The sequence below is a fragment of the Poromitra crassiceps genome (assembly GCF_964638095.1).
Source record: "Poromitra crassiceps genome assembly, chromosome: 13".
In the NCBI taxonomy this organism is placed as follows: Eukaryota; Metazoa; Chordata; class Actinopteri; order Beryciformes; family Melamphaidae; genus Poromitra; species Poromitra crassiceps.
The window spans coordinates 13048286-13060362 of record NC_139644.1 but is presented as its reverse complement, the minus strand read 5'-3'; the positions used below and the strand labels follow the sequence as shown (position 1 = coordinate 13060362).

Sequence of the window (12077 nt, the reverse complement as noted above, 5' to 3'; positions counted from 1 at the left end):
TCTGGCTCATGGAAGCCGACTTTGGTGCTTAGAATCCGGGTACAGGTGACCTCGAGGCCCGAAGGGTCTCCTGCCTTTATTTCATTTTCTTTTAAAAGAAACACATTTTTCAAAACTTTGTAACATACTAGTGTAACGTCCGAGCGGATACGAACCTGGGACCTCTGGCTCAGCAGCCTCTTAGCCACTCGAGCTAAAGGGCCAGCCCGATAGCCCGAGTGGCAGTGAAGCCGTGTAGATTATTGAGTCCAGCCACCTCCGTCCGAGCCGATACGAACCTGGGGCCTCTGGCTCTGCGCCATTTCCTGCGCAGCCTCTTAACCACTCGAGCTAAAGGGCCAGCCCGATAACCCGAGTGGGAGTGAAGCCGCGAATTTCTGAGCCCTTACACTAGTCAACATTAAAGTCGAACTGAACCTGTATACTTATAGTATAACTACAGGGTAACAAGACTGTACTTATAGTATAACTAAGGTAACAAGATCTGTACTTATAGTATAACTACAGGGTAACAAGACTGTAGGCCTACTTATAGTATAACTACAGGGTAACAAGACTGTACTTATAGTATAACTACAGGGTAACAAGATCTGTAGTATAACTACAGGGTAACAATACTGTAGGCCTACTTATAGTATAACTACAGGGTAACAAGATCTGTACTTATAGTATAACTACAGGGTAACAATACTGTAGGCCTACTTATAGTATAACTACAGGGTAACAATACTGTAGGCCTACTTATAGTATAACTACAGGGTAACAAGACTGTACTTATAGTATAACTACAAGGTAACAAGATCTGTACTTATAGTATAACTACAGGGTAACAAGACTGTAGGCCTACTTATAGTATAACTACAGGGTAACAAGACTGTACTTATAGTAGCCTATAACTACAAGGTAACAAGATATGTAGGCTACTTATAGTATAACTACAGGGTAACAATACTGTAGGTCTACTTATAGTATAACTACAGGGTAACAATACTGTACTTGTATAGTATAACTACAGGGTAACAAGACTGTACTTATATAGTATAACTACAGGGTAACAAGACTGTACTCTACAGAGGCACCATTGAAAGCCTGCTGACAGGCGGCTTCACCGCCTGGTACGGGAACTGTACCACCATGGACCGCAGAGCGCTACGGAGGGTGAGGCGCGCGGGCCAGCACGTAACAGGAGGTGAACTGCCAGAACTGCACGAACTGTACAACCAGCGGTGCCTCAGGAGGTCCCTGAAGATCATCAAAGACACAAACCATCCCCACAACAGCCTGTTCTCCCTGCTACCCTCAGGGAGGAGATACAGGGTTCCAAAAACACGCACAAATCGCTTGAGGAACAGTTTCTTCCCGCAGGCCACGAGACTCCTTAATATGCACAAATAGTGCAGTAGTCGTACCGTACCGTACTGCAGCTGCTACTATTACGGATGCCTAACGTTTAATTGTAAATTTAAGTGTATGTTTAATAAGGTACATGCTATTTGCACATGTATGTATAAAACGTCGAATTTGGAATGTCTGAACACGTCTAACGTATGCACATGACATGTGCACCTATGTGCAATGAATATGCCACTGTCGTATAAGCCACCGACTTGTCTTATTGCTTATAGATGCCTATTTCGTATTGCCTTATTGCTTATTGATGCCTATTTCTTATTGCCTATTACTTATTGCTTGTTGCCTATTTGTACTATGTCGTAAACGGAGTCCACTGCACAAGAATTTCACACGTGGTACTTGTACCATGGAGTGACAATAAAAATCTTGAATCTTGAATCTTGAATCTTGAATCTTGTACTTATAGTATAACTACAGGGTAACAAGATATGTACTTATAGTGTAACTACAGGGTAACAAGACTGTAATTATAGTATAACTACAGGGTAACAAGACTGTACTTATAGTAGAACTACAGCTTTGGGACAAAGCCGAAATGCAGGAAAAAGTGTTGCAGGATTTGTCTGAGGAGAGATGTTAATTTTGGTGTGAAATAATGAATAAATATGCAAGATAAAAACAGCACCAGCTCCGGGTCTCTTTCAAATTCATCACTAAAGTCCATGATCCCTCTCCTACTCAGAGTACAACAATCATCAAAGGTGGCATAAATACAGTGGCATTTGGGCCTTTGGTGCAAATGTCTTTGTGGTTGGCTGTGCTGTAGCAACCTTGCCTGTACAATGAGGACACCACAATGACACCATCTTCCTGTTTGACTGTTCTAGGGTGGAGTCATAACTAAATAAACCATTCAGCATTCATACCAAAAAAGGGATCAGCACCATAGACAAAAGGCAGTGACTCAAGCCATTGCACATTCCCCTTCAACACCTGTGTTAACACATTAATTAGACTATACTCTAATTCTCTACAGTCTACATGAAACCCAATATTTATTCTACAATTGCATTCAGATGCCCTCTCCAGATTCTCGAGTACGAACAAAACACTTGGGAGTATCTGGAAATAACATGTATCATTGTATATTCAGCAAGTATTAATGAGCAATAATAATCAGTACTGAAGTTTAATTTTAGGAAATTACAAAGCTGTCCCCTGATCCAATTAAGGACGGTCCAATCAAATGAACAGGCATACTCATTAATCTACATATTTGAAAAAGCATTTAATGTGCAAGTTATTTACTTCACTCTCACTTTGATGACACCCTTAAAAAAAGTAATCATACATGAAAGCCTACCGCAGCCTAGTCAACATCTAAACTCATGGTTAACCACATAATCAAATGAGGATAAAATTAGCTACTGTGTTCAGAATCCGATCTGAACACCCTTTGGAATACAGTCGCTGTTGCTGAGTTAGTCAGTACAATAGTCTTGATTGACAAAAGAGAAGCAGTCTAGCAGCATCAACTGACAACAAGCGCATTTAGCATCATCCATTTCAGAGATCTGTACCCTTACACAGCAGTGTTATTAAAAAAAGGCACATTGGCCACATTACATGATTCATTATCAATGAATCTGAATCCATCTACAACAACACTATTTTTTGGACATGCCAACATGTGTAAAATAAAACAAATTCTCCTTGCACAGTACAGCTACAAGATGATGTCCAACAACACCCTGTTGACAGGACAGCCTCTGACTTGAAGGCAGAGAAAGACTTGTGGACGGTTCTGTTGGGAGTCATTTCCAACCCGGCGAGCAGAAGGCACTTCATTTGGGCTGCTGCTGCTCTGTGCCTGCCAGTGGATCCTAGGCACTGCATTTGATTGATTTGTGTGTAGTTCAATATGGTAATTTATTTTATTTTTTTCTTTGGTATGTTTTAATTTGCTGCATTCATTTTTTTTAAACTTTTGCTTTCTTTTTTTTTAAGCAAGCACTTTGTAACTATTTTGAAAAATGCTAACAAAGTTTATTATAAGATCAATCATTATTATGGAAATAGTCAATAATACAAGTGTGGTCTTCGACTGTATTTTAATCATGGAAGACTAACCTGTACAGCATAGTTTAGTGCACCCCATGCTGTTCATGCCCCTCGTCATTTAGGTTTGCAAACTCCCTGCCCAAGTGACGTCACTAAATGACGTCACCATCTCTAAATGACGTCACCATTACAAGGTGACGTCAGTTGCTTGAATGGCGTCATTTATGACATCATAAATGCCCTTCTCCTGGTACTATATAAAGCCCACATCACCACAGCTTTAATCACACCTGTGCAGTCATCACTCACATCGTGCCAGCATCCCAGCAAGCCATAGAGAGCCGCAGGGATGACGTATTTTTGTAGGCAGAATGCGGAAGTCCCGAACTTCCTGGTTCTTCACTGTTTCTGTCTATGGGATTTTTGAATGGGTTTTTGCCGCGATGCTTCAAATAAGGTCTCTGGGCAACGCAAGATTAATCAAACGCGAACCAAGGTTCAGCGGGATAATCTTCACACATGAGGACCACTTTCATGAGTTTTGTAGCGTAAATGCGAGCCCTAGAAGTAAAATGCTCGAGCTAAGCTAATCCAGAACTACACACTGTCGCATAGGCTTCCACGTCACGTCACCACTCAACCTGGACTGTTGTTGATGTGTGCACTGATTACCCCGGGATGAACGGGCTGAACCAGGTGAGGGAAAGAGAATTTCCGTGTTCGCCCTTTTAAGTGGTGACGTTATTGACGTATATATCCCCATCGACTCAAAAGTGTAGTCTCATTTAGCCGTTTGCTAGCTAGCCGTCCTTTTAACGGCACGTAAAAGCTTCAAAACTCATAAAAGTGGTCCTCGTGTGTGAAGATGATATTACTAAACACTGGTTTGCGTTTGATTAAGCCAGCGTTGCTCAGAGAGAAGCATCACGCCAAAAACCCATTCAAAACTCCCATAGGCGAAAACTGTGAAGAACCAGGGCTGTTGGCATCGATGATTTCCGGACTCGTTACTGCGGCTCTCATACATCATCACCGGAGCAAAAGTTTCGCCCCACCCCTCCCCGGATCACCACCAATGTTATGGCTCCAGTAAGGGTTAGGTGAAACTTACAAAATATCTGCCTGTTCTGTCACTATGAATGCATTTCTGTTGGTAGACTTACTTCCAATAGAACATGAAAAGGGCATAGTTCAAAGCATTATGAGAGAATGAACCTGAACCAAGAACAAGAAATTGAAGAATATTTAATATTCTGGTTAGCAGTCTGCTTTTACATACAATTCAGAGCATTGCGTTTTAGTGAGCCAAATCTTCAGGCAACAATTTCATTCAGTATGGGACCAAAACCACTATACACACAGTAGTTTAATATATAAATACATACATGTAACTTTCAGCAATTTCATCAAAAAGACAAATACAACAGTGCGAGACAAAGTAAATTCTGCACTTTAACATATATCTTACTATTGCATATCAGCATGTTATATGTTGGTTTTACGCTCATAATCTCATGTCAGAATAATCCTCAGTATATTACCGTATGTACATGGAAGTGGATGAGTGATTTCACTGACACTTGATACTTTTGTTTAAGAACAATAATGAAGGCACATATCTTACAGTATTTCTCTACAAATTAAACTCCATTATTACATTGCAGTTGAAAAAATAGTTCATGGTTTCATTAGAATCCCTTTTGACTCGCAAACAAATTGCACAATGTGATATCAAAACATCTAGGCCAGTTACAAAATAGAAACAGGTTCTAAGAGTTTAAAGAAAGCAGCACACCAATAATAGAAAAGAATCTAACAAAAAAGACCTCACCTCAATGTCTTTTTTTACCATAACTGCTAGCGTATTTCGGTATTACATCAGAGCATAAAGACAATAAGTCAACACTTTCTATACTGTACAAATCAGTGCAACAAGTTGAAGCCACTTACAAAAAAGTGTATAATATATACAGTGCAAAATAAGACTCAATAAGATACCACATACATACATTGTGATGCCTGAATACGCATCGGTCAGTAGAAAGAAATCCAATCTACTACACAGACTATTAGTAAAAATATATATATACACAAACATGATATACTGTACATAGAAACATAACACATCTGTGCAAGGCAAAAAGATATATGCCTCCACATAACTAAATAAAAACAGAAGCTAATCTATAAAATTTAGTATGTGGGCAATGTTTGTTTCAAGTTCTGTGTTCGGCCACAGGTATGCCGTTTTACATGCGACCGGGCTGATCCTTCAGGGTGTGTAAACACAAGGGCACCCGTGCGGGTGACCTGACGGAGCCAGATTTTTTAATAAGGGCAGATTAATTGACCTAATTGCCCTACGGCTGAGGCTATAGTTCAGTGATGATGTCATCAGTGTGAGGCTATATAATGATGGGAGTATAGAGAATCGGGAGGAACCAGATGGACACGATGGCTTCCGCCCATGGGCTGTGCGGGTGGCCTGACGGAGTGGTTTTTTTAATTAGGTGATTGCCCTAATTACGATGTCATAGAGCAGGTGAGGCTGCGACACGCAGTAAGAGCACGTGAGCTACGGGCGAGGCCGCGCAGCAGCCGAGCCTAGTGAAGATAGCCTTGTGAAGACAAATAAGCACCAAAGAGCAACTAAACATTATAAGCTATATAAATGCAATCTTGTATGGGCCTACAACTGTACTTGCAAAACAATAAATTATTAATTGTAACCCCCTTTTGCTTCTTGAAAAATTTAAAAGAGAAACGAATGTGTTTTTAAATTAAGAAACCTTTGAGAATTTGTTCTAGGCCTAAGTAATGAGATGAAGATATGTTCATGATCTAGCATGTTGACATGAAAGCCATATACACCACGACCATTGTTGAAGGGGAAAACTAGCTTTTCAACGTGATGTTGTATGCAACAGGTCCTCTGAATGTAAACCCCAAGTAGAATGTGATGTTTTCATTACCATGGGGCACTGAAGGTGTATAAAGAGCGGGGATACTGAACTTCTTTTTCTTAGGACCCTCAAGGTACACCGTTCCATCTTCAGTCCAACCAGAGACACATTTCAAGATCTTCGCAATCTCTGGCATTTTCCATGCTTCTCCCCTGTGCCATTTCATTCGTTTCTCAGAGACGGAGAGCGCCTTTGTGATTGTTTCAAACTTGCTCTTATGAACAATTTTGTTCAAGCCACTCCCATTACTCAGAAAGAAATGGGTGAAAATCCTTTTCTTTCGCTGTGGAATATCCTTCATCTTGGTCCAGTAGCCTCTTTTCAGGTGTTCAACAGCCAACTGCACAATTTCATATTTGGTTTCTTTTTCATGATCTCCGTCATGATCCTCTGGCCAAAATAGCAAGGTCAGCAAGAACAGGGCACTGGGAGTGCATCTCTTTTTCTCAGTTGGAAATTGGTGACTAAGTGCCTGCAGATCTTTCAGAGCTGCTACCTTTGCAGATTGAGGTGATAGGCAATTCAAAGCAATATGGGCTACTATGTAGCTAACAAGATCCATTTGATTTAAGTTGGCCTTAAATGGATTGCTGGGGTAGAGCGATAGGATGGTCTCAAAAAGCCCTACTGGATCCTTTTCAGTCAGTTTGGAGAGGATGGAGGTTATATTCCCCCCACCAAGGTGATAGATCATCATGCGTTTCATGAAAGGAGTTAAATTGGCTGGGTTTGGCAGACAGTACTTGGCAGATAGAGGTGTGCATGGATAAGCTTCACTGAAGTACTTCCCATAGTCAGATGATTTCCTTGCCAACCATGTCAGCGGGTGGCTTGTCTTCGCATCAGGACCTTCAGTGGTCTCTTCACGTGCACCAAAGTCTGTCTGGAAGTAACTGAGGTCCTCTGAGATCCATTCTAAGGCTTCATGCAGTGTCTTATGGAGTTTTTTCAAACATTCATGAAAGGGCTCCCAGGGTTCTTTAACTTCCTCAGGAATGTAATCTGTTAGCAGGTACTTCATACATTCGGAATGTCCGCTGGTTCTGTTTGAAAACACTTGCAATGAAAAAATCAGTTTGAGCAAGCTGCACCCAACCTCAACTTCAGCAAAAAATCCTGAACTGTTCATGTTTTCCATGTCTGCGACTGCTGCTTTCTCGCATTCTTTAAAACACTCCATGGCTTTCAATGCAGTGTCTACAGCATCTGCTGTATTTTGGGCAGTCTTTGTTACATTCTCAATGGCTTTGCACTTGGCTTGGAACCATTTTCTGTACACCTGGCCTTTTGTGTCTAGAATGTACGAGTTGTTGGGCTGTTGTTTGGCTGCCATCTCTGCCCAGTGTTTTGCCTCGTCAAACTTTTCATAGGTATAGTGAAGGCGAGCAAGTTGTTGTGCAAAGAATGCATCTTTATGGAAACGTTCGTATGCTTCCTTGAGTAGCTTGATTGCTTCTTCTGGGTTTTCATTTTCACACACATGCTCAATCAGAGGGGAGAAAAAACTATCAGATTCATCCCCTTTGCTGATCCTGGAACGTCTTAAGAAAAGTGCTCTCAAAAACGTGAGGTAATCCTCCTTTCCAAATCTGTGCTCAAAAAGCACATTCTCACAGAGCAGATTCATTGCCAAGCTACTTTGGCTCTTTTGGTCTCCCAGAAGCTGTTGGAGAATTTCCTTTGCAACGAGCGGATGGATGATTCTGATTGATTCAATGTGAGTCTTGTCATCTCGAAGGTGTAAGAAGACCAGTTCAGCTTGCTCACTCAAAGATTTCTCAAACCCATGCCGGCGAAACCTTTCCATGTGGAGGGTTAGTGCAAGCAGAGCTTCACAGTGGGATTGAGAGATAAAAGAGTTCTGAACGTATGTATTCAGCAATGCCACATAGTGAATGAGGCGAGTGACAACAGATTCAAGATCAATGTCTTGGAGCAAATGCTTCACAAATTGCCCAACATAATGCACAATCGTTTGATGGTTGAATTCTTCGCTCATCAAAACGAATGTCAAGATGAACTGAGGCTGATAGCATTCCTCAAGTGTCTGTCGCCTTCGGGCAAACTTCCTCTTCTCCTGATCAGACAGTTTGTGAGTGACAGATACATTCTGCAATGGAGATTCCTTGCATCTCTTCTCTGGATTGTTGGATCGTCTGCAGCTCAGCAAGATGAAACATGGACTTCCGTACTGGATTCGCTTGGTGTGAATGGCAACCTCTAGCTCATTCCGTAGATCATCAAGATATTCTTTGTCTGAGTCTTCAATGAGAAGCAGGAGAGGAAGACACTTCTGCGGATCTTTTTCTTCATATTCTCTGAGCTCAGCTGCGTGTTCTGCAACAACAGCAGGTGAGTATGAGGGATTCACAACAGCACATCTTAGGTCTTTCCTCTTGTTCCACAGCACTTGTCTTGCCACAGTGCTTCCACCACTTCCTGGATGATGGTAGATGTTGATACTATTCACAGGACTCTGATCAACATTCCATTTCAAAGCATCACTGAGAAGTTTTGAAGCATCATGATAAGCATCTCTTTCAATTATCTCTCCAACATAGCTATGCTCAGCAAGCCAGAAATTCAACCAGGTCACCCTCCCTCCATGGTAGAACTGACATTCAATGCTAGCTTTCTCTGCATTGATGTAGTCTTTGCTCGTTTCACCACAATGATCAGTAGTCAGAATTTCCAGGGAAGACATCCTTTCCTCTATGTGTGTTTCAAGAAGACATTGGCCTTTTACAAAGATGGGTAGGTGTTTGGTAGCAGGTGAGGTTACTTGTTGGACTGGCAGCAATGTTGCATTAACGTGGCTCATTTTCATGCCAACAACACTGGAACGGTTCACCGTTTCTGTCCCACATGAGCCCTCAGCAAAGCTTTGCCACTTTTGAAAGTTTTCCTCGGATTCAGAGATGCAAATGATGTCTTCATGGCCTTCCATATCAGTGAAAAACTCATAAAAGGTGTGCAAGAGTGGTTTCTCGACTGGTGATGTGAGAAGGAAAAGCACCAGGAATGTGCCTTTTGGCAAGATTTGTTTACAGATCAAGGAGACAGATTCCCTCAGGAGAGTCATTTTTGTCCTGATCCAAGCCATCTCATCACAGGGGGTTTCATTTCCTTTGTAATCAGTACGGCCATTACAAAATATCCAGCTAGTTTGCTCAAACAGATGCAAGTGGCTTTCGAACTCTTTGATGCTCATGTCACTGGATTTCCTATAGCTCTGCATGAAGTGCTTGTTTGCAGCATGATGCTGCATGTATCTACTGCAAAGTCCTGATACCTTTGAGTCTGGATCAAAGTCGAACACACAGAATATCTTCATATTAAGTAGCCAGTCAATGTTGCAAAGGTCATCAGGAGTGAATTTGTTTGTGACAAGTATGTACCATTTATCCTTTTCAATGAATTTCTTTCCACTAGTCATAAGCATTGTGAGCTTCCGCCCAAGGTCTGGGCAGATGTCTGGTGTACTGAGGAACTGAAAGTTCTCTGCTTCTTCTCTTTGAGCATCCCTGTCTTTGACTCGTTGGTAGAAATCACAGTGGTCCTTCTCACTCACTGGCTCTGTTTTTGAACCCACCCGCCGAAGAATTGCTTCTTTCTCATGTTCTATTTTATTAGCTGACTCTTTGAAGTTTGGCAGACGAACTGAATACACTTTGCTCTTAACAATACTTACTGATGGCACAATGTCAACCTCCACCACATACGTTTTTTCTGTACTTTCTCGATCCATCACTTCAATGAACCTAGGTGGCCGCACACACTGACGTACATGCTCCCTGTCAGAGAGAGAGAAACTCTTCTCAATGTGATCTAATGCATCTACATACATGTCCTTCTCTTGTACAGGAACACCAATTATTTCACCATGTGTGTAACCTGCATCATCTTTGCTGTCCATCACACCAAAGTGGATTGTGCCATTTGATCTGATATTCATACAGCCAGTCCCAAATTTAAGAACCTCTTTGGCAAATTTTGCTTGTAACCTTGTGCGGTCTAATGTAGCAGCTATAGCAAAAGACTTGTATTCATGGCAAGGAGATATCAGATCAAAGGCACCAGATTCAGGTTGCAGAACCCTGTGCTTAACATATGTGAAATCAATGCCTTCTTTATCAAATGGTCGTGGTTTGCAGTCTTCCTTTGAAGTCCAAACACAGACAGACTGTTCTCGATCTGTTTGTTTCTCCTCTAAGACTCCTTGATCTGTCTCTGGAATCTGTGGTGGATGACTTTCAGTTGTCACAGGAAGTTGTTGGACTGGTTTCTTTTTTGGTCCTGACTCATTTTTTTGGTCACCAGTGGGCCTTTGCCTCTCCTGGGAGTTAATAAGATCATCTCTCTTTTTGATGATCAAATGAGCAGGCCCTGATTTCATACCAGTCTCTGTCTTCAAAAAGTCCTCAGTCAATTCAAGGAGGATTCGTCCATCTACCTCTTCCTCAAACAGTTTTTTTATGTACTGCTCCCTCACTCCAATAGTTTTTAGCCAAGAGCTTACTTGAGATTCAGTCCATTTCTCAGGCGGCTGCTTGAGTTCATCACCTGTGTATGTAATGAGAAAAGAGACAAATAGCAGCTGTGATTGTAAATAATTTGATGATGGGACTATATACTTCAGTCACATAAAAGAGAATTTTTATATGTTTCAACCTAGACCCTATTTTCCTAACTTTTTGTGTCAAAGTGACTCATCTAAACAACAATTTCTGAATTTGGTCCAGTATTGAGCGATATCATTTCAGCTGGCAGCTGTGCAAAGGAATTATGAGGATGTCCGGCACTGCAACTTTGGCGATGTAGTTGTCACTTTCTACAGCCAGTTCGGCTCCGCGCAAAAAATACGTAAAAAGGGTCTATATGTTTTATTGTGGCAATGCTGGCATTCAAAGCTTTTGCAAAAGAAACACGTTGCATACAGTACAATGTTTAAGGTAAATGAGGTCGATTCTTGATAATGTTAGCACTTCCATACCTGCCAGTGCCAACACTCCCAATTTCCGCAGGAGTCTCCCTAGTTTTAACCCTTTCTGCCGCTGTGCTCACAATTGGTAATTTCTCCCGTTACTGTCTTTCAGAAGCTGTAGTGGGCTTATTTTTAAAGCTAGAGTATCATTTGAAACTAGATGACCTCTAAGGCATCCATTGGTACAAACCATGCCATGCTAGCTTGTCCAGAAGGGGGATAAATAACGCTTCAAATTTGGTGTTTTGGCAAGAGAGAGAGAAAAAAAATCAAAGGGGTCCCTTGACCTATCACCTCAAGATATCTGAATGAAAATGGGTGCTATGGATACCCATGAGTATAAGGTAGCACTGATTTGTCGATAGGGTAGTGACAGCATTTTTCAAAAAATCTGGAATTTTCTGAGTTATCGGAAAAAGCACCCCCCTTGAGTTGCATGCACTTTCAGAAATGTGTCTTTTAAGCTCCCAAAAAGAAGCATATGGATTGGATTTCTTTCTTTTTGACTATTTTAGATTTAGAATGCAAATACATAATGTAATGTAATTTCTCGCAACATCATAATTTATTTTTGGCTGACAGCCATCCATCCAGATTAATTTGTGGCCCTTCATAGTAAATAATTTGCATAAAATCATGAATTTTATTATGTTAGGCATTCATTCTGGTTAAGGCTTCAAATTTGTAGTTTTGACTATTTACTCCAGATGCAGCCA

At 41.3% G+C, this 12077-nt stretch overlaps 1 protein-coding gene across 1 annotated transcript; it reads right to left on the bottom strand.

The window, feature by feature from the left end:
* Positions 1–4733: 4733 nt before the first annotated feature.
* On the bottom strand, positions 4734–10444 carry LOC310788103 (sterile alpha motif domain-containing protein 9-like). Its single transcript, XM_083649604.1, has 2 exons — positions 10161–10444; positions 4734–9368 (listed from the first exon to the last, which is right to left on the bottom strand). The coding sequence occupies exons 1-2, from the start codon at positions 10330–10332 to the stop codon at positions 6310–6312; spliced, it is 3231 nt and encodes a 1076-aa protein (XP_083505730.1). The 5' UTR covers positions 10333–10444; the 3' UTR covers positions 4734–6309.
* Between the last annotated feature and the right edge of the window lie 1633 nt (positions 10445–12077).

Bases quoted from the DNA above. Each gene is read 5' to 3' on its own strand.
- LOC310788103 (XM_083649604.1), bottom strand. From the start codon at position 10,332: ATGAATATCAGATCAAATGGCACAATCCACTTTGGTGTGATGGACAGC. The intron at 9,369-10,160 runs GTCAGTGTGTGC...TCACATCACCAG, and splicing joins CTCTGACAGGGAGCATGTAC to TCGAGAAACCACTCTTGCAC.